General features: G+C 40.6%; 1 protein-coding gene across 3 annotated transcripts in view; it reads left to right on the forward strand.

Annotated features, from left to right (window-relative positions):
- pde4ba (phosphodiesterase 4B, cAMP-specific a) overlaps positions 1-23,968 on the forward strand; it is a 175,290-nt gene that overhangs the window by 116,955 nt on the left and 34,367 nt on the right. For all 3 annotated transcript variants that reach the window (XM_085774853.1, XM_085774854.1, XM_085774855.1), the window contains 3 exons: positions 1,173-1,209; positions 1,400-1,470; positions 3,216-3,268. In XM_085774853.1, coding sequence (XP_085630979.1) covers positions 1,173-1,209; positions 1,400-1,470; positions 3,216-3,268 — 161 coding nt within the window. The remainder of the gene's footprint in view (positions 1-1,172; positions 1,210-1,399; positions 1,471-3,215; positions 3,269-23,968) is intronic.

Raw genomic sequence — 23,968 nt, forward strand, 5'->3', positions numbered from 1 at the left:
GAGTTATTTCTAAACAGAAAGATATTCTGCTCACAGTAGGTTAAGATGCCTCCTTCTCCTGGTTATTGCTGCAGTATGTTGGGAGTGGAAATGTCAATTATACATATATGTTAGCCCGAGTCTGCACCCATCGATTGACTCTCTAACATCCAGCCTCATGCTTCTTCTAGACCACTGTGTTCCTCAAAGGAATGTCGGCTGGCATTGCTTTCCCTGCATCCAGGCCAATCTGAGTCCAGGCCGCTCTCTTCTGTGACTCCTCGTGTTGGAACGAGCTTGAGGCGTCACTCCTCTATTTTCAGAGAACACCACCTTTCCGAAAACCCTAATGTGTCTTGCTGTGCACTTTTGGCGCACCTCCTCATACGGTCTCCATCCACTTTGATAGGAAGTTTATTTGTAGTTTTCGTGGGAGTTTAAAGAAATGCAAGTGTATTTCAATGATATCACTTTTCCCTCAGGTGTAATTACTACATTAATGTGTAATAAATAAAGAAGTTTGAAATGAAAAAGATGAAAACAGGTACAATGAACTAGACACTGCTATAATTAAAATTAAATTAAATTAAAGTTCAAGTTGAAGAAAGCTATAATTCAAAGTAATACCTCCATCAGCATACTAGCTTCTTACTCTTATTGGTGGCTGTTTGACAAATACTTGTAACGGTTTTATTTACCAACAAAGTGCATCACACGATGTGCAGCAATCTGCCATAGAGGCTCTGTTCCTGCATTACTGTTCTGCCCCCTAGTGGAGGATCTGGTGGTAACCGCTCTATACTGGGGGTTGGCTAAAAGGAGTCCCTCTGTGACCATAAGACTATAAGACTCCAGATCTTGCATAACATAATAATGATTTGAAACCCACAGCAGAGTAATTCAGCATTTTGTCCTGTCACAGTTTACAAAAATAGATTTACCCTTGGAGCTAAGTGCCTTATAAGGTTACATCCCACTGGAACAGGAGACTCCTGTTTTTGACCTAAGACCATCCTCCCATACTCCTCTCCCTCAGTTAATTATAGTAATGAGAGCGGCCAGGTCAAAGCCCTCTTTGCTTATTGTTGTTACCTAACATTTTTCCTGTTTACCATCCTGGCAAAAAGCACTCAGCATTTAAGATTCATGCAGCAGCACAACCTGATATTTGTCCCCTTCTTGTGTGTTTTCAGACATGGTGATGACCTGATCGTAACGCCTTTCGCTCAGGTAATAATCTTTATGTCTGTAATCCCAAATGAGTCTGATATAACCACTATTTTGATGAGTTTCCGTAAAACCAAACGACACAGATCAGTGCTACAACCAAGCAAAATGAATTCAAATGACATTTTTAAGAGAAATTACAAAGAAATGTGGTTAAAAAGGATCCTGATTATCCGTTTCTCTGCCTTTCTAGGTTCTGGCAAGCCTTCGAAGTGTAAGGAATAACTTCACTGTGCTGACCAATGTCCAGTGTGCCTCCAGCAAGTAAGTGCCACTGAGTCAAGACCAGCAAACAAAGCTTTTTGATGGGGCTTTATTTCCTTAAACAGTCAGTGATCTACTTTGAGTTTGGATGCCATTGGCAAGTTTACAGACTCATTAGGAAATGACTTCAGGCAGATTCAGATGAGCCAGTTGATAATTAATTATGAGTTTTATATTTGATCACAAGCCAAGTCAAGTTGGAGAACACTTAAGACACTAGGATAATGATTCATATATTGTGATTCCTTTGAGGCAGAGCGCAAAACAACAGATGATATGATGTTGTAATGGGAGGGGAAGGGGAGAAAACTCCTCAGGTTGATAGTTTGCTTTACATGGCTTTTAAAAAATAAACCAAAAAGTCAAAGGTAGTGGCTGATCTCTGGTGAGGTCAGGTTTTGTGCAGTCGGACTGCAGTTGCATCGTTTCGCCACAAGGTGGAGGTATTGAGCTTTAAACAGACTGAAACCACTGCCGTTTTCCACCACACACTGATGATGAGTGGCTGAAGTCGTCCAGCAAACAAACCACCAACACAGCAGATGCCTCCAGATGCCTTGTGCAGATGCACATTGACACACACACACACACACACACAAAATGCACACAGTATCGTTGGTATACTTGCTACTTTTTTGCCTTCTCCATGCGTCAGTGCACTTACGTTTGTGTGTATCAGTGGTTTTCAAAGTAAAGGCACTTCCAGAGTAGAGCTCTTTTTTTTCTTTTTCTTTGTCTTTTTTTTTTCTTTTACCTCAGTGTGGTTTATAGTTCTACAGAAAATAAATACTGGTCACTGCTGCAGCTGTCACCTTCAAGATTGTACCACCCAGTGGAAGTTAGACACTACAGGTGCAGATTTGCCGGCAATTCGTATTCAGGTCACCTTTCCCCCTGTTATTCACAGTGAAGGCTCTATGTGTGTGTATGTGTGAGTGCGTCAGATTCCAAAGATGCTAAGAGGAGGGGTTGTTTACAGGCACTGCGCAAGTGACAGCAATTTATTATTTCAGTCAAGAAGGCGCACATGTTGAAGTTTTTAATAATTTATCACAACTTTGACACACATTTTAGTTAAATCAGCTTGGCTCATGTGATGCTCTGGGCCCCATCTTCACGCAGACTGATCAGAGCTGCATATACACAAACATCAAGACCTAATATGTAAAGAAAACAGTCATATACAATTAAAATGCAAATTCAAATAGAAAGCTGAGGAGTTGGATGGAAAGCAGCGAGGATGCAGATCTACGTTGTACTATATGTAGTATGCTTAGTGTAATATGGAAAGGTATATGTAAGAGTGCAGCTAGGAAAGGCCAAATAGCACTATAGCACTATATCGCTGCATCAACTGTACGATATCGTCTGTAGAAACACTCTGAACGTGAGTTAAAAGATGCCGCTCATGATCCATTTTAGAGAATCCTCTATTTTTGTCTTTTTTTGGGAAATCCACTTATTAACTCCTCTGCAGAGGGTGAGAGGAGTCGATCTGTTGCTGCCTGTAGCTTCTTGATTTATGGACAGAAACCAGAATGGTATCATTGTCTTCATCTTTACTCCTCTGTTAGAGAGCACATCTGTATATTTCCCTGAATGTTAAACTATTCACATGGCCTTTAAGCAATTAGCTCAGTCAGGAGTCAGCAAGTGAAAAATGTTTTTGTAATTTGCATCAACCATACACAAATGAGTAACATTTGTCCTTTTTCTCTCTGTCTTTCTTTCCTTCCTTCTTGCAGAAGGTCTCCTGCAGCAACAACTCAGCCTCCAATCACCAGAGTTTGTCTCCCAGGTAAGAGGCTTACAGGAATGTTCTGCTACGTGTCTGACTTTTGTAAAACTGCGTGAAGAACACATCTTGTTTTTTTTTTCTACCTATCTGGTTTATATCTGACTGAAACATTCTTCCAGTTTCCCTTGCTCTCATTATTCTCTCCTCCCTGCCTCTCTGCACCGTCTCGTCCTTTGCTCATGAACTGGCCTACGTGACGACTTTCACTGTTTTACGCCATCTGTCTCCAGCTCTAATATTGTAGTCCAGACTATTTTGTCATCAAGCTCATTAACCTTGGTCAAACACAATCGAAGCGGTAGTTCAGACAAACACTCAGGCACATGCAGACTCACTCACACTCAAAGATAACAGCAAACCTCCCTGCAGCAGTGTGTGTGTGTGTATGTGTGTGTACATTTACACATTTAGACCAGTTCGAAACCACATGTGCGTATGTGTGTGCAACCATAGATTAAACTTTATTATTACTTTACAGGGGATTTGAGTGTGTCCAAGCCAAGACAAATGTTATTTCACATAACTTTTATGTGCATTTGATTTGAATTCATGTTTACAAATGAATTTATGCACAACATTAATATGTGTGGATATGTGTTTGTTGTGAGGTACTACAGTAATGCAACATCAACTCAACTAGAGTTAGAGAGAATAAAGCCACAACAAAACTGTGGTGACACTTGCACAAAAGTTTATCCTTTATACTTATATTACTTAATACTTTTGTTAATGTATTGCATTAAGCTATTTCTTTTATTCTAGTGCTGATGTGCAGCTCATGTACGTTAATAATTCTGTCCTTGGTCACCTTGAATTATATACTGCTAGTTACTGTAATCTGATGGTACAAACTTTTCACGGTGCAAAAAAGTGAAAAAAAAAAAAATAGACAAAAAGTCTAGTACAATGCCTTACAACAAGCAACAAGCTGAACAGAACAGAATTGTGTGCATGTTTCACTGTAAAATTATCCTTAAGTTAAGAGTAAGATGAGAAGAAAATCAAAAGCTAACCCCACATTTTCCTATATTTTTGAGCACAATGTTAAATGTGTGACCACTAAAAAAAAAGAAAGAAAAGAAAAACATATTATGGAACAAATCAAACAAGCAGATCCAAAAGTAAAAGAAAGGAAAAAAATATTATTTTAGGTGTTTTGTCAGAGCTTTAACTTCACATCTGTGGGTAGATGTTCCCACACTCTCTAGGCATGTGTTGTTGTGTAAAGAGAAGAAAAAGATGAGCAGCAGTGAAACTGAGAACAGAGAGCGTAGTTAACCATCCACTAACCAACATGAAGTCAATTATATATCAAGATATGACATCAAAGAACAAGTGAAAATGATGCTCAGTCAGTTCAGTACTGTTCTCGTTTCTGTTAAAAAAAAAAAAAACTGTTGTATGTTTTTCTCTCAGAAGCACATGGAGTAATTTTATTACTTGGTTATGTGTCTCACACAAGCTTCACTTATCACAGGTATCATATACAGACTCTTTTGGTTGGATCACATTACTTCTGTGATATTCTGGCTTTATACTGTATGCGTGTGTGTGTGTGTGTGTGTGTGTGTGTGTGTGTGTGTGTGTGTGTGTGTGTGTGTACGTGCACGCTCATGCACGTATGAGTTAAACATTAGTAAACACAATAATGTGTCATCAAATATCGCAGTGTGTCATGTGTTTTTAATCTGCTTTGTGCAGTTTTGCAATAGCGGATAGAAGGTGTCTGGTTAGAGTGAGTGTTTATCATGGCGTATATGCATCAGTATGAGTAATTTAAGTGTGTGTATGAGTGTGTGTGTGTGTGTGTGTGCGTGTGTGTGCGTGTGTGTGTGAGTGTGTGCTGCAGGGAGGTGTTCCTGTGGCTCTGATTGACGTCAGCATGCCTGTATGTGGCTTCTGTTGACTTCCTGTCAGAGCAGATGGACTGAGTTTTCACTTCCTTCTTCTCAACCGCAGCACATCAGGTGCTCCGAGTTTGTGTGTTCGTGTGTGTGTGTGTGTGTGTGTGTGTGTGTGTGTGTGTGTGTGTGTGTGTGTATGCGTGTGTGTGTGTTAAAGACTTTGGGAAAATAAGTGTGTGTGTGTATCTCGTAAACCAGCCTCATAACGTGCAACGTGACCTTTCAGTATAAGTGCAACTGAGGTCGTCACTAAATTACATGTTCCCATCAGGTCTAATTTTGATAGCGAGTTTAAGTTAATATTGAGCCCAGAGATTCTGCAGACCGCTGTGCATTGACATGCAAACATTTCTCTTCATGTGCACATCGAACCTGCACTGATCATGTTTTTAATCACTGCAAGGGAGAAACTTGTTAAAAGATTGGCATGAGTTGAGTTTAGTGTGTTTGAGGTTTACATGCTTCTTAAAGGAGAAGATTATCATTTTATCTTTTGTTATTATCAATAAATTCTTGGGGAAAAAAACATATGACAAAAACTTTATCCTCTTCAAGAGAACTGTGTTTCATAGCCACATTACTTTTCAAAACACATGTAAGAACCAGACTGTTTTTGGATTTGTATTACATGAAATTAAATGGAACATATTTGTGTTTTGGATTATTGGTTGGATAAATAATTTGATTAGTTTTCAGTTTTTGCTGTGTTCTGACAAAACAGGCAATTATTCAGCAGTTAAACAAACAGCAGATTCTTCTCCTTTTTTATAATGTCTTCATTTATAGCATAAACATATTCCACATGTATATATGCACATGGTATTTTTGTACAACACTTGATTTATTATAGCACAGCAAAGCAAATAGAAGGATGATTATTATTATATTATATATTATGATAGGATGTTATTGACTTTGATCTCTCTAGGTTTTCTTGATGATTATGATAATTAAAGGGACAATGAGGAGTTTCTATTCGGTTATAAAAAGTCTCACGTTAATGTGGATGAATCTCCGCTACCCACACTTGTTAATGGGCCCATTTTCGATAAATATATTGTTCTGTCTCTATCGTTATTTTGTTATTATTAGTGGTGGCGGAAATGCTGGTCGAGCCGACCAGCGTTTCCTTCGTGGCGAGTCATGAGAATAACGGCGCCGAATCGCAGTTTATGGTTGGAACTACGGTGGTATGTGAACCTCTTTGAACCTCTGACTTTAATTATTGATGAATGAAAACATGAGTCCGTCTTGCGCCGGTCAAAGAATTTTACGGTGCGCGCGGAGGCTCATAAATGTAGTGTGAAAACGCTTCGCTTTTCCAAAACTCCTCGTTGTCCCTTTTAAGTTATATTGTGAATCTTTCAAAGTGCCTTAATAATAATGTTTTTCATCGGTCAACGCTAATTAATAATATAATAAATTAACAAATTTTGATACAAAGGTTCTCATGAAAGAAGTAACGGACACAATAAACTTTATATAACAATGCAGGATGTCTTGTTGCAAACTTGTTCACAAGTGTAACTACAAAAGATTTCACTTGTTGACACCTGCCCACTGCACCTCTCATGCATCTCCACTGTTTTCCCATGATCTCAGGCCACATCCTCATTGCACGACCCTCAATACACACACACATATACTGTACACATGCTTACTGTACAATCCACATCTGCCTCTGCCACCCCCACCCTCGTATTCTCATTTCAGCCTCTGCGTATAGTTTTGTTTCATCCATCCAAAGACTTTTTTCCCCCCTTTAATTCATCTGTCTCTCTCTCTTTCTGTCTCTGTCACTCTATCAAAGCAGCAGAGGGGGAGGGCAGGAAGTGTGAGGCAGGAAGAGAAGATCAGATTGTTCCTGTTTTGCTGTCTCTAAACTGTTGTAACTTGACGGAAGCCAGGAGGAACTGTGTGTGTAGATGAGGCTTGTGTGTGTGCATGAGTGTGTATGTGTGTGTCGGTGTGTATGAATGTCTGTGTCAGCCCACAAGAGAAAAATAGGATGCAGAGAGACAAAGGCCTATTGTCTGTGCCCACTCACTGCACAAACATGCACATGCTGACACAATGATATAATACGTAAATACCTACAGCACTGAACAATCACTCTGCGTTACACACAGGTGAACCTGTTTCACCCTCCTCTCAGGGTTCACTTATTATTTCTGCTTATTCTTTGCACAGACAGATAGATAAGTGATGTAAATCCAAGGCTGCATATCTTTCATGCTGTAAATGACATTCATGCAATAAATCATATGGATGTAAAGTCAAAGACAGGTGCACGTCCTCTGTGCAAATGTGCACGGAAGCACAACACACAACACACTCTGTCAGTTGTCTGGCACCATTTTACAAGTTTGGATCATATTATGACACATATAAGATGTTAGATTTATATTGCATGTAATATAGATTGATTAATGTACATGCCTACCTAGCTGCTTCTTACATTTTTAAATGCCTTTGCAGTGCATCAGTCTATCAGTAAAAGTTGCAGCAAATAAATATTTAATCAATCGGGTGATCTACAGTCATTTTGATAATAATACAATCAAACAAACAAACATGTGTCATATTTCAAACGAAAACTACTCACTGGTTTCTGTTTCTAAAATTGCGGTTATGATGCGTTTCCTTGTAATATGTCACAGTAAATAGAAAATTGGTCTATTAATAAAATTGAATGTAATTGTTGTTGTTTTTTATTTCTTTAGATTTTATACAGAAGATGATAATCACATTAATGTTTTTTTTTATATATGTACAAATGTTGGCAGTAATTAGAGAGTTGTATGTTTATAGTGTGACTGTAAAAATGTAGCGAGAAGTGTCACACAGGAGCTGCCAATCAGAAGGTGTTTCTGTATGCACCAAGTTGGTGGTTACAGATTAATCAGATATCAGGTTTGTTCCATTGTATCATACCTGCACATGAACGTCTACTCTGACATTTATTAACTTACAGTAACTCGGTAGCATGAATACATACACATGTATATGATTCAACCTTTTTAAAATTGTATAAATTTGTGAACTCAGTTTTTTTTTTTTCTGTTCTGTGTTTCCATGATGCATTCAGGTATTTTGAGATTTTATCTCATGTTTCACTACCATGCAACTATTGCCCGAAGGGAACAAATCAACAGATCATTTGAAGCTGAATGATTGGTTTGGCAGAGGAAGAACTTGTCACTTTTTGATAGCGAAATCAAATTTAATCCAGAGTTCAAATAGGAAAAGTATGTACTGTATCGCATGAGAAGAGAAATTGCAAACAGGCTTTTTGTAACATTGGGGTTTAGCAACACCAGATTCCCCCCAAATAACTGGAACATGAAAAAGGCTTAGATGGGGATTTATAATGACAAACGTCTGGGAGACGAGTGTTGTGTTTGAATTTGAGTGAGAAGTTTGAATTTGAGAATGCACGCATGGTTGATAATGGGAAAAGGCATAAAAGTTAACTTCCACTGACAGAGGAGAGTGTAAACGATGTGCCCTTTTAAGGCGTGCACTACTTTGTTTGGCTAGTGTATGCAGCAACGTTGTTCCTGCAAGCTGTTGTGTTTTGTTGTTTTGTGTTATGTTGTATTAAAATCTAAAAGAAAAAAAGGAAAAATACGCTGGGAAATTGCAGTAAAACTTCCAAAGGCCACTCACTCACCATATTATGTGTATGTGTGTGAGAAAGTGTGCGTGTGTCTGTGCATGCCTGTGTGCATTGAGGTATGTTATGTAACCTGTATCAATTCTATCAGTGTGCTAGGTCCCGCCCATTAGCTTTATCTATTCAGCGGTGAATGGAAATATCCACAGAGCTGTGCATGCTCTTAATTATACGTCTGCCAGCACCTCATGCTCTTATGTTTCACTGTCACAGAGGACACACTGTCATGTTGTCTCGGGTTTGTCCTCATTCTTAAGTGTTGGCATCATGCTCCACTTGTTGTGTCCGGTGCCACAGTGTACAGAAGCCCTTTGGCATGCTGGGTAGGAAAACTACTGTTTGACACTTTGTTGTTTTGTTGCTACGCGAGATAAAGTTGGAGATGGCGGAGATGATCTCGATCAGATAAAGCTATAGATCATTTGAAAATGATCAGAGTATCCTGTAAGAAAACCACACAGATAGTGGCAGTGCCATGCACGTCGTTCAGACTTTATTACCGCGTGGTCATCAGATTTTGTCGTCTTTCACCACCGCAGATATTAAACGTAATAATGAAAACTAATAAAGGGCCCTCATTGTTTTCATCGTCACAAACAGGTTAGTAAGGTCCGGTTGCACATGTGTCGAAACATTTCCACATCATGAAGAGCCACTGAACTGAAGCAGCTGTTTTGTGTTGCGGTGTCATAACGGCAGCCAGGAAATATTCTGCCCCCATCTCTGCGGCATTCGGCTGTGAGAACCCCACAAAAGGTATGACCCCACTTCCTGGTGGAGTCGACCTCTGTGATGAAATGCTGTCATACAGGATATATGTGAGGCAAAGGGCTCTCGAACTGTCCCGACCCTCTCCACATACACACTGCGTGCACTTGCGTACATCGTCAGGCTCCCGCAGTTGTGTGGAAAGGTGTCAACGAGTTGGCTTTCTAAATCCCATTGTGCCTTTCCATTGTGTAGGTGTTTTTGTATGAGGCAAGCAGGCCCCCCATGACATTTTCCCAACATGAAGTCCTACATGTTATTTCAAAGCTGGGAGCTGGTGTTTGGTCAACACTAAACAATAAGTGTGTGTTAAACTGTATAGGTGAAAGGTGTCTGGATGATGGGGAGCTGTTATGCAATAGGGTAAAACAACACTGCACTTACATTTGCTGAATATGGTCTGGTGCACACGTTGGCACAAAGTTTAATCTGCTTGACAGTACAGTCTTTCCATCTTCCCTCTGTTTGTCTTAGCCTGAGCAGGAAAGTCACACAGAGTTAACTCGGTCTTAGGTAAAAGCTCTGTTGTATCAACAGAGTTGTGGATGAAGATAGTGCCGCTCTCATATTTGGTAATGAAATCTTTGAAAGCGTACATAGGAGTTTTACTTTAGGAGTAACACTGCTGAAAATCATTGTTTAATTTTCATATTATGATTCGTATCATATTTAAAGACTTGTACTGTGTCACTTTTGATACATTTGGAGGTGAAATCTGTCCCGATCTCATCTCATGACCCCAAAGTTCACGACCTCAACAAGATTCTTCATCATTTACCCAAGTGGATCCTCGAGTAATCCTGTAGGATCTGTTTCGATCTGTAAAGAACCAGCTCTTAAATGAAAACACAAGTGGTTTAACTTCTCATGACATGCAAACCCAGTGTTTTGAGTCTTGCCTTTTTACTGTAAGTGCATTGATCCAACTGTTGGCCTCAACCTTTGAAGGTATAAGACTCTGTCATGTGCCTCTGTTGCCCATTCTCTGTTGCATAACACCAACTTAAAAAAAAAAAAGTAATTCCTGCTCATTGGTCTGGACTGCAGTTTCTTGCAGAGCCGGAAAACCGATACTCCATAATTTCATCAAGTCACGGCAACATGTATAAGATGTCTTTTCATCCCAGCTGGTCTCTGTGTCAGCAGGGACTCGGAGATCAGAGCAAAGGGCAACCAATGAAGAGCGGCTCGTCAATCTCTGCATGGACGTTATTTAATAAAAGCCTCAGATGACCCTGCACTCCCCCTCCAAACAGTGGCCCAATGCGTGCAGGAATGTACTGAGGAGGTCACAGAGCGGAGGACAAGAGAGGAGGGATGAAAGGGAGGAGATGAGAAGCGATGAAGTGAGAGGGCAGGAGAGATAAACGTTGCTTGTGGAAGCAACGGAGAATAAGCATCAGAGGAGATAAGATACAGGCCAAACAGGAAGAGGAAGGGAGAAAACAGAGAAGTTAATTGATATTTAAAACTTTTAGTGTTCAGTTTATCGATTCACCCAGCTCTCACCTACGTGAATCATATTTACTAAATAAAACAACACATTAAAGAGGAACTATGCAAGATTTTGACCTTGATTAAACAGCTTTGGAGTAATGGTTGAATGACTTGCTACGGGGAGAATGGAGGCTCTCTGTCACCAACCTTGCAAGATCAGCGCCTCGACAGTGAAAACATGCACTCTGAAACTGTAGGGGGAGCTCCATAGAGAAAAAAAAAGCGACCAAAACAGCGAAAAAGCTAAAACAAAGAGTCTGCCTGTGAAACTACATTTACTGTAGCCATAAACTGGCTCTGTGTGTCCTCGTCACAATGTCCAGTGTGTAGTGTCCCCACTGGAGGAGACAGCCACCGATCAGGGTGGGAAAGCTTTTTCTATTTTTAAAAAGTGCATTTTCTGAATAACAACAACTGTTTGGTTTTCTAATGTTTTATTTTCCTTTGTGGCTAGGAGCGATTCAGACTTAAACTGGAATATTTCTGAACAGACTTTGGTGCAGTGGCTTTTGGGAACTGAATAAAAGAGGCTTTGTCCTGAACAGTCCACACAGTGAAAATTGTTTGGTGTGTTAACTTATGAACAACAGTTTTGTTGGGAGTTGGCAAGTGTGAATGCAGAGGTAGGTAGTGGTGGTTTTACTTTTAAAAGAACCCACGGCTGCTTGTTACAGAGCAATTTTACAAAGACATACAGACGCCTAAAATCATCATGGTCAAAAACCCTTTTTTAGTTTTTCCTCTTGGGGACACGGCTTTTGTCCTGTGGGATGAACTGTCTCCAATCAACCGGTCCATAGTGTGAAATTTGTCACCAAAATACACACACACACACACATAAACACACAGAACCAATACAGTATGTATGCAGCCCCCCCACCACCACCACCACCAATCTCATAATAGGTTGTCATGGGACACCCTCGACTAAATCCAGCGGCTCCAGTAGCAGTAACTCCTCCACAGCAGTGCACCTGTCTGGGGCTTCTCACTGACGCAGCCCCCGACTCCAAATAGAGAGACGGATATCTGCCACACTGTGCATGTGTCTGCATGCACAGTGAGGTGAAAGGTGACACCGCCTTGTTAGGATTTGGGGTGATGAGTTTATTTATTGGATTAACGATTATTTCCAAGACTACTTGAGATCTGATTGATTGATGATCAAGATGCATGTTGGTTGGAGCCTGTCTTGAGTGTCCTATAAATACTTACAGGAGAGGTGTACTATATGTTGTTTATATTTTCTAAATATGGCACACACATTGGCTAGGCCTGTTTAATAGCATCAGTCAAAACTAAAACACTTAGATGAGAGACGTTGCTGTGGAAATGAAGCAAACGTTGGACACTGTGGACCTGCCATCTGGAAGCTAAATAAATCGATTTTCTTGGATAGGATTCATAGGAATTTACTATTGCTCTCTTTTGGACTTGTTTTTTTATTTATTTATTTATATATCAGAGGCAGCATCATGCTGTAGACCCTCCCTCCGTGGCTACGCACCATCTTTGGCTGGTGAGGTAATGCTGGACCAGCGCCAGCCTCGTGGTCTCGATGTGGCATTAGTTCAATAAGGGATACTGGGGCAGGGCTAGCAATGTCTAAATGTCATAGATACAGTATCTGCCAAACTATCACTCTGTCTCTCACCTCACACTCGGCTGTGCACGTCTCCAAAATGCCAACAGGAGCAGTTGCCATGGCAGCAGCAGCTCCCTCCCTGTCCTCTATCCCTCGCTCTATTCTGGTCAGAGCCCCCACCTCCCCTCCATCTCCTTCTCCCTTTCTTTCTTCTCCTCTTCTCCTCTTCAGGTGTCCATAATTTTTTTAGAGAAACAAATAATCCTGGGCTTCTGTTACGGTGGCCCACAGAGGCCAATACACTGCAACGTAGGACAAAACACAAGCAAATACAATTCACTTCAAATTCATAAAAAAATATTTTCATCAATTTGATAACACATACACAATACAATTGATTCCAGATGACATTAAACAGTGATTAGCCTGGATGGGACTTGTTGTTCGACTTTTAAGGTTAAAACCATTGAATAACAAGTGTCTTTTTTGCCTTAATTCCCATAGTGAGAGAGAAAGAAAAGAAAGTCAATGGGAGAGAGGGTGATATGCTGCAAAAGGCCACAGGCTGGACTTCATGGGACACCCCCATCCCCATCCACCGTTGTGTCCATTAGAAACGCTGTCGTGTTGCAGGACTGAATTAACAGCATGTTTGGTTATTTGCATGTGTTTGAGCTCTTAGGGCCACCATACTCTCTCCCTGTATGTTGGCAGCTAATAGGTCTGAGTATTTCTGTCCCTGGGTGTCTTGTGTTACCTGCCCTTTTTACTACTTCCCGCTCCTGGCTGCTTTAACGGCCTCTGAGGGGCTCTCAGTATACAGGCAAAACATTCTGGCTCCTGTGCAGACCCCAAAAATATTACGTTATACGCAAACATCACGGCCTCATCCTGCGTCATGCATGAAGGATCTGAGGCCAGATCATTGAAGCCAAAATCATTAGGAAATAATTGTATTAAATTCCACTAAATGAAGACTAAATTCACTGGAAGTGGGTTTTTTTCTCCCCAACATTTCTCAAGACCACTCAGGCTGCTTCTAGTATCCAGGCAGAGGTTGTGCAGTTACCAGTAAGTGAAACCTTCAGTGATGGTGAGAGGGTTTTTGTTTTCTCTGGCGGGAACTGTTATGACACCTTACTGGAAAGATATCTGGAGAATAATTTCCCCTTCTTATTTACAGCAGCTACTCTTTCTGGGTAAATACACAGAGCGCAGGTGAGGGTACATGTGCCAGTCAGTGGGTTTTTATTTGTTCAGTGCTTGAGGGAGTTATGAGGACAAATATCTCCTATAATAATAACCAGACATCTGACAACTGATTGTGTGTAGTACTGCCTGTGGGGCGTTTGACAAGGTCTTGTGAGCTGTCCTCCATGGCAGGCAGGTACATTTGTTTATTGGAAACTAAAGATGACTGGACATTGGCAGGTTTGATAGATGTTCCTGGCAGTGGTGGCACATCTCCAGCAGCTTCAGGTTAGCACCAGCTCACTGACAATAGCAGAGTGGAGGATGGCAACAGCCTGTGAAGCTCTGGCCTGCTTATGTAAAACAAGGGTCACATTCAGTTTACAGTCAGTGTTATCAATTCACTAATGATAGGGCATCCTTTTTCAATTATTTCACACAGCGACTGGAATCAAATTATTTTGGGTACGCTCTGTATTATTGCTCTGACTGATCCAATTCGATCTTGTGTGTATGATTTCTGCCTGATTTAAAGGAGCTATTTGTAAGTATTACATCCCCATTGACAAGACTTTATAATCAAAAAGAAATGCTGTGAGTTCAGCAGCAACAGTCATTCAGTATACAGCCATCCATTAATCTTGTTATCTACTACTCAAATCCAGTCAATTATGTGATTACACCCCAAGGGCTTTACAGCGTCAAAAGATAGAAGGAATTAAATAGAATAAATAGATAAATGAAAAACAAAAGTCACACCCTGCTCTCTCCAACTAGCCAGCCACCAAAAGCCAAAAGAAAAAAAAAATCTTCTTCCTCCCCTCTTCTTCTTATTTGAGCTCTCATGCCCCATTAGTTCCCATACTTGATCATATAGAAATGAAGTAAGACAGAGTGATACTTAAGTTTTTTCCAGTGCATGAAGTTTCTTTATATGTCCCACAAAGGAGAATGTTACAGTACACAAGTGCCACATGATGACAGTGAAATAAAAACTCAAAATGTAAATTAAGAGAAGGGAGAGCACAGGTTAAAGCCTTCACCGGCCTGACGACTGTGATTTATAAGAGTAAAACAGGAAGGTGTCAGGTTTATAATGAGATGCACATCACCAAAAACCCCCTGAAGGCCTTTGTTTGTATACGTGCTGACATCCCAGGATGCCCCTGTTTTGAATGAGAGGCAGGATGGGGGACTTCTACCAGAGGCAGATTTGTTCACAAGTTGGCAGGTGCATTGTGTATGCATGCGTGTGTGCAGATGTGAACAGATGACATAACAGAACCCCGTGAATGCATGTGTGTTGAGCATTATGTGAATATGTATGGATCAAGTGACTGCCTGTGTGTGTGTTTGTCCCAGACACCTTTCTGTCCGGGGAAGGAAGTGCACGCTGGGCAGGATTGTGACACTAATGAGGAAACAGGCCAGTGGGACGACAGCGACTTCCTCTCACACACTGACACAGTAAAAACACTCTCTAGCACAGGTGTTTAGACCCCCTCCCACCCTTCCCCACCCCCCACCGGCTTGTTTCTACAACAGCTCATCCATCTTTCTCCATAGGACAAATAAGTTCCTTTGACGTGACAGGGGGACAAAGAGCAGACAGGGCCTGACCTGCGTCACAAACCTCAGTATTAAAACAGTCATTAGTCCATTCACAACTCATCCATGACTTTGCCGTCCAGTTTCACACATCAGTTGCGTCTCTCTCTGTTCAAGATCACTCCATATGGACATCAGCTCATCTTATAGGCAATGTTATGGTGAAATGTGTCAGTAAGCTTGACTGTGTGTGCCTGAGCCAAATGCTCAGAGAAACAGCTTAACAGAGCCGCTAGCATCGATGTGGACTCTTTTTCTTACTCATGAAAGATTTCAATGAAGATAATGTTGCACAGACAAAGAAAAAAAAAAAAGATTTCTAACCTAAAATCGATTCCTAGATTGTTAAGGTTTGCTCTCATTATCGGGGGAAAACCGCTAAATCTGCGAGTATTTAGGTTTTACTTCCTTTTTTCAATGAAAACATCATACAGGGTTTCATCAGGGTAGTGAAACCACCAATTCTGATGCATCTTCTTTGGTGTTAATTGAAGTTTCCATTCTTTTTCTTGACACACCCCATGACCCAGTTTCAGGTTTACTTTAAACATCTGTCAAACCATTCATAAGGTGTGGACGATAACATCCCGGTGCACTGAGTGTCTTTCAAATATCCAATATTTAGAGAGCAATCTACTGTATCTGACGGACGAGATGATAAATATTTAGATGATACATCAACAGTGTAATTACATGTATCGAGGAAAGATGGAAAGTAGTGTAAATACCTGTCACGTTTCTCTCTTATGATTCATTGTCAGTCAAAACCATTGTACAAATCGGCACATAGAGTACAGTACAAAATGTTCATTGTGTGTTGACCTAGCACACAGTAACAGTGACTTTTTCATCGCTATGTAAACACTTCAGCGCCACAGTTTAAACAGCTGAAGCACTTGCTGTTGTATCTTGTGTCAGGTTGTGCAAGGTGCTCTGCAGGTCACATACTGTAGAAACTGCTTTTTGTACAGTGTATCGACTGAGAAATCAGTGTAGAGAGAAGAGTCTGTTCTTGGCGATCGCAGATAAGACTGTTTACCCTCAGTCTCTCTCTCTGAGAAAAAGATAGACCTCCAGTGTTTGCTCGACACTGGAATGTGTATATTGTTCCCATGAACCAGTTCCTAATGTCTGCCTGTGTCTAGATGCTCATCAGTGACACTCTAATGCTCTTCTCTACAGACATATCCCCACAAAGCTGTTTGCTTTTGTCTCTGTTCTGTTTATAGTTAGTTTGTGTGTGCATTTATGTGTGTAAAGGGTGATATAATGGCATAATGAGGCCATCAGTCTGTTCAAACAACACTTTGTGTTTGTTAATTTTAAGTTGAGAACCGGCACAATAATGCATTTTCTACAGTGAGCACTGTGACATGTGTGTCAAGAGGCGAACCTGCCGTTTGAAGCTGTGCAACCAGACTTGAACCGGAGCAGAGATGCTGCTGAGTGAGCTGAAGAGAGCTGTTCACACCAGACACCTTGAGAATATCACTGAGCTGAAGCACTTCTGTAGGAGAAAGGAACATTGTTAAGATCAGCTATTGGAGGTTGTTGTCACTAAAGGTGGTTTCACCCAGTTATTAAATCAGTCCAAGCAGTTTGAGTGGGTTTGACTCTGTTCAATAACAATGCACAAGGTTATAATTATTTGTGGTCATAATAGACATTCACTTCCAGTGCTGTCTAAAGATTCAGGTAGTGTTTTTTATTTGTTCAGATATTGAGATTCATGTCTAAGAATTCTGCCTTCTGGGATTGATTAAATAATATTCAACAACAGCAGCAGGAGAAAAAAAAGTTAGAAATGGATGGATGGCTGCAGAGGAATGCGATCAAAAGCTACAAAACGGCAGAACAGACCTTGTGGTGATTGTGGTGGTGATTGATTTGCCAATCGCTGCATGTCTTTGGTGGAATAATGACATTTTTCTAGTTGAACTGTTTGTGGAACTTCTTACTACCAAAGAAAAGGGAAACTCCTGAAATGATTCTCCTTAAAGTCTCGCAATTTTGATCACACATATAAAAAAAATATGAGCTAACTTAACCAAAACTACGTGAATGGCCACATGTTGTCAGAGTAAAGTGGAAAAAGTGCTTTTTTTTGTCCTTTTCTTTGTTCCCCTCCTCAGACAGTTTGCGCGCGGCTTGTTATCATTTAATTAAGAAGTAGGTGTCTGTTTTGCCAGCTTCTCTATGGCGAACGTTGCCTCTCTTTCAGGATAGGCACAATGTCGAGCTCATTATGAGGACGGTGGTTGTTTCTGAGGTTCTTGACCTGGGGTCATGTATTATCCTCTGCTGCTCTCTATTGAATGCTCTTCTCTCTTTCTCACACCCTTGCTATAATGTGCGTTTATATTCAAAATGGACACTTTGTGCTTTATGTGTCTGCCCATAGATTACAGGGTCGATTCAGGACAATGATCCACTCATTGCCGTATCCTCAGATGACTGTGTGCTGTGGCACAGTGCTGCAAAGAGCAGGACTAATTGGACTGCAGCAAATTGAAGCTGCACTGTGTGAGAGCGGTGAGCGTCACCATGTAACAGTCCATCTTTGGACCTTGCCAAGATACAGTTTTTTTTTTATAGCTGAATAATGGATTGGTCCAAAAGGATCTGATGCAGGCTCATAGTCTTTTCTGCACATTATCCCCGCAGACTGCAGAACAGTCAACAATCTCAGGAAATCCAGACAACTCATATCATCCAAGTCTCACATCATCCATGTTTGAACTGAGCCAAGATGCTGCTGCTTATTTTATTTCTGAAGAAATCACAAAATATTGCTCTGTTGCCAAAAAAAGATGAAACATCTCAAATGTAGAATAAACTCCTCTCTCCATTTATAATTCACCATTATTATAGATCACTGTAGGTGATTATTTGGGTCTGATACTACACCTACTGTAGATTTTTTCATAAGAGGACATTGGTAGGGGCGTCATATAGCTCACTGCAGCGGCCTCGGTTTGATTCCACCCGGGGGCCCTTTGCTGCATGTCAATCCCCCTCCATTTCCTGTCTCTCTCCAACTGTCCTGTCCATTAAAGGCATAAAAGCCCAAAAGAAAATACTTAAAAAGAAAAAAAAAGAGAGGACACAGGTTCAATAAATCCTGATTACAGATTTTGTTGTACTCTGCACTGTACTGGAAAAGTTAAGTGCTGCTTCTTTTAAACTCTGTTGTCTAGTAAAACTGAGACTCATTTTGTGTTTTGGTCTTGAAGAACACGTTATCCGTCTGCCACAGGCTTCCACCAGTTGACCTTCAGATAAAAGCAGGAAGCTGTCATGCCAAACTGGAATGTGGTAAATTCCCAAACTGTGCTAGGTGTATTTTTTTTTCCCAATGCTCAAGGTTTCAATTACAGTAAACTGTAATTAATATTGATTAGATTGTGGAATCTTCTATTAATCTTTTTTTGAATAATCCAGGAAAATGCTCAGCCTGCAACAGAGCGGGGCTTAATGTCTGTGACAGCAGCTTATTTTTGTTAGATAATGTCTCCAGTTTGGCCGGAGCTGCAGCAGTGGCAGGTCTTGATTTATTGTTCATGTGTGAAATCTGGATAAAGCACAGCTACAAAAGTCATAAATTGATAGTGTTATGATTATACAGTTGTTTTCTTCTTCTTCTTTTTTTCGATTTTCGTTTTCCCAAGAAAGAAGAGAGGTCAACTTGTGACATTTGAGGCATATAGCTAAAAAAGAGAGGTAGATAAATGTTGAAATTTGGGTCAACCACATTTGTGACTTTGACTTGGTAGACCACTGCTGGCGCACTGTTTCCTGCCAGTCATCTATATTGGTTTCATTTTTACCTTCACAATGATCATTTACAGTTTGTCAAGTTGTTTGCCAGGAACTAAACTGACAGTAAATGATACGCAGATAACACAACAACAGTGTCAATGACGATATAAACATGTTTTCTTATTATGTATGGAGGGGGATGCTCTGAAAAACAACACTTTTTAACCTTAATTGACGTTAACTCATAACCAAAATCATGTTTTCCTCATTTTGCCCAATTACTCTTTATCTAACAACCTTAGCTATTGCTATGGCTGACCAAGCAAACAAACAAACAAACATTTATATGAATCATTTCCCGTCATTTGTAAGTGTTTTGGAATGTAGTGACGATCAATGACGTCCTGCTGATGCGCAACACGATCACAGCACTGAAAGGAAATAACAATGACCTGTTTTGTCATTTAGTTTGGAGGACGTCGTTTTTTTTTCTTTTCTCTCTTTTCAACGATGACTTCACTGATAAAATACATTTGCAGCGGACTGTGGCACACACCTGATAAAAAACCAAGAGACGACAGGAGAGTTGGCAGCTTCCGCTTTATCTCCGTTGATCGTAAATCCTTCCCGGGGGGCCCGCCTGCCGCGCACCATGTCCAAACATTATTATCATCATCTCCAATCCATCTCATCTCCAATTATCATCATCATCATCTCCACTATGTGTCACACAGAGGGGTACCAAGGAAACATAACCACAGTTCAGAGGAAGAGCGGGAACCAGGGCCCAGGATTAAACCACAGCACTCGTCAGCCGGCCCCCTCTCATTCCCTTTCTCTCAGTGTTGACTCTTCCCTGCCAGTAACACTGATTCGCTACTTCGGAAATGTGTGTGTGTGTGTGTGTGTGTGTGTGTGTGTGTGTGTATATACGACCCTGGCTGCTTTGACAAATGCACGTCCCACTGTGTGTTCACGTCCACAAGTGTGTGTTTATTTGCCGACTTCATTTCTCCCTAAACAGCACCTTGCATCATCAGGTGTAGTCTACCTGTGTGTGTGTGCTGTGTGTAAGTGAGACCTGCCATCTGTCTGTGTGTGTTTGTGTGTGTGTGTGTGCACTTTGTGACAGATGTGGGTAGCTGTATGTTTGGTCTCGGAGAGGAGGTGAGGAATATCACGGCCCTCCTCTAAACCGCCTGCTGTCCCGCTCATCTCAGATCTAACCGTTGTTTATATAATCCGACTCTTGGAGACAAGGTGACGTCATCAATAATATTTTCTACCGCAGCTTCTGTATCATACGGAGCCACAGTAAGCATTGGTCCGCGAATGCGTAACAGTGTAAGGTCACCGCAATATCTGTGCTGTTACTCACGACTTTCTGACATATCACCAGTCTGTCAGTAAAGATTTGAAAAAACTTGTTTTTAATTTGTTGTGGAGACGGGACCGGAGTAAAAAAGTGTAGGTGTCTTTTAAAAAGTAAGATCAAGTGGTTCTGTTGAGGTTGTGGTCACGGCTCGATCGTACGTCAGTTTGACGCATTCCCATTTGTTTTTCATCATATTCAACTGTCTCTAACTTGATTGTCTCCCATACTTTCCCGAGCTGTGCAAGTAAAAGCATAAAAAAATATTTTCCAAACTTTTTATTTCAGCAGAGGGAAAGGTGAATAGAAAAAAAAACTCTGAGAAATCTCTCCAGTTGCTGGAAACAACAGAAGCAGTTTCAGTGTAAAGCTTAAAGCAATAAAAAGATTCAGCTATAGTCTTCTCTATGCTATAAACACAGACAGTGTACCAACAAATATTCATTTTTTATCATTCATTTTTGAGTAATTGTTTAATTAATTACAATAGAACATATAAACGTATGCATGTTTAGTACAGTGATAGAGACTGGGCTAAAACTCTACAGCTGTCTAAAACTCCATACAGATGGGATTAAAATTACCGGGGAAGTGAGGAATAAATTATTCATTGTGTTCCTCAGTAACTTAACTTGTTGTTCCAGATGGTGTTTTAACCGTCAGGACTCTACAGGATGTGGTGTGTAATAGAAATAGACAATCTGCAGGTCTGGCCAAAACACTATACAAGCACAAACCTGCAGCTGATATTATAACAGATGAACTTTTACTGAGTTTTAATTTTCCCGATTTTCTTCTTTTTTTTTTAAAGATATTTTTGTTTTTTTTAATGCTTTTTATTGATGAACGAGAATCGGGGGGGCTGTGTGTTCAAACCAGGCTGTTGTGGTCGGGCCTATAAGCCTTTGTGGTGTGCGCTCTTCGGCTGGGACCATCAGAGCACCCCTACTCCCTCTGATTCTCAAAAATGTTGCTGCTTAAATCATAGATCATTTTCACACAAGTAAAATTTGGCACAAAGATATTTTTTTTTAAAATTGGAAAAGTGGCAAAAAACACAAGAGCTGGCAAGGATACTGCTCTGGACGGGATTTAAATGAACAGTTAACAGTTCACATGAATGCAGCTGTGATTAGAGTTTGTAAAGTGAGACAACAACAAAGACATATCAGTAATAATCAGCCTAGTTGCTGATTGAAGTTTCTGTTTCAATGTGTACAATGTTGATTAGAATATCAGTGCTGGAGGCAGAAAGAAAGAGGGAGACCCATCCAGAGGTGATGGAGACCAGCAGCTTCATCTGTTTGGTGAACGGCAAAACACAGAGAAATGGTCTCCATCCAAAACAGAAACAGCAGCTGCACCTAGATACAACAACAAAAACGATCATTTCTATTTTTTGCCATTTCAGGTTAATCCATCTGGGTTAAAGCGTACAGATACATGATGTGTATAACTTCCCTGACTGTTTATTAATTCCAGACGTTCATTTATATTCACGGGGGTTCCTCCATTGTGACTTCCTAGCCCTGATATTCACCTGAAAGGGTTACTCAAGTGTCTTAAAAACGATGCTCTCCTCTGCCCTTTGCTCCTTTTTCCAGGAATGTGGCTCTTTGTCTTTTCTGTGTAGTTGGTGATTGATGAGTTGGCTGCTGCTCAGACCCTCAGAGAAAGAGAAAGAGAAAGAGAGAGAGAGAGAGAGAGAGAGAGAGAGAGAGAGAGGGAGAGATGGGGTGAGGGAGGGAAAGAAAGGTAGGGAGGGATGTGTATGCCTATTTGTACACTGGAAATGTGTTGCATAAGAGCTTAGCTCATTACCACATGGTGATGGAAACACACGTATATGTCAATGTCCTCGCTGTACTCCCTTTGTCCTTTGAGCATCACCGTTGCTCTTATTAGTTTTAGTTTCGATGCCAACAAGCTGATCGAACTAAACGTGTGACCAAAGTTATAGCTGTGTGAAATCTTCTGATGTTCGACCGCTTTTCAAATCAAATTCTCCCCTCAGTTGTGATGTTACTGTATGACATTAGCCTGATGTTACATAAGCTTGACGGCTGGACGCGCTTGCACCAGTGTGTTTAAAGTCCTTCCTCATATGACCACGTAGATTCCCTCTAGTGATTTACCAAACCAGGTCACGCTGGTCAAAGTTAAGAAATGTCTAGGCCCGGGGCTAATGTGTAATTTGGTCGCCAAGAAACATCCTTGGCACGAGCAAATCAGGAGCAAGCAGTTTAAACAGGAAGTTATGTAGCATCACGAGCTGTGACATAACTTAAAAATAGTTTAAAGACCTGAATGATACATGAAACTGAACAAGTAGTCGTAGGAAAAAGTTTTTGAGAGTAAACAGTAATCTGTTCTTAAAGGGATAGTTCAACATTTTGGCAAATTGGCCCATTGCCATAGTCTTAGCAGTAGGTTTGTTACCTTTAATTATCGGTGCAAGCTATTTTTAGAACGGCAGAGCAGAGCCGCGAGCTGCTCATAGCTACGCTACGGAGGCTAATGGGATTTCTTGGTTTCCCTCATCAAATTCATTAAATACACAATCCAACAACTCCAAAACACTCTGGTGGACAAGTTGTGACCTGCACATTCACCACGCTATGAGATAATAACAGAATGTTACGAGGTAGAGTTGTTTTTTTATTATTGACATAAGGATTTGTATGTATGCAGGTTTATTGTAGGTTTTATATCCTTACAAAGCACTTTTTGATGTAGTGTCAGTCTAGATGTATCGACCATATTCCATGTTACATCTTTCACTTTAGTTTGACAGTAAGTGTGCGGTGCCTTTGGTGCTTCTGTACCACCACAACATATCTAGTGACATATTAAAGGATTAAAGGATAACAGCCTGTGTTTCTGTTTCTATAATTCTGGTCATTATTTCAGTCAGTTTTAAAATTGTAACTGGAGCAAAGTTAGTCAAACTTTGTAAAAAACAAAACAAAAAAAAAACAACAACAACTTGTCATGAACTGAAGATTTCCTTTAAAACACACATTACAGTATCTAAATGTGTGTTGCATGTTGCTACAAACAGGATTGTATTTGTGTGTGTCAACAGTTGTGTCCACTCAGATTATGTATAGGAGCGAGCCAGCTGATTGCCACTATTAGGTCACATTTCTCCATCGCCCTGCCCTCCTTCACTCTTGAGTGTCAGTCAGGTGTCCTATGAGGGTAAAACAGGGTTTGAGGTTTCCACTCAGAGTAACTGACAACTCAGAATAAGTTGCACAGCTGTCTGATCTGCATGTTGTTTGAAAAAGAAAGGATTTACTTCCAAAAATTGGCTTCCTGTTCGTCGTTTGTATCTCTC

This window comes from Trachurus japonicus, chromosome 4, assembly GCF_045865225.1.
Source record: "Trachurus japonicus isolate A0001 chromosome 4, Traja_1.0".
NCBI classification, from domain to species: domain Eukaryota; kingdom Metazoa; phylum Chordata; class Actinopteri; order Carangiformes; family Carangidae; genus Trachurus; species Trachurus japonicus.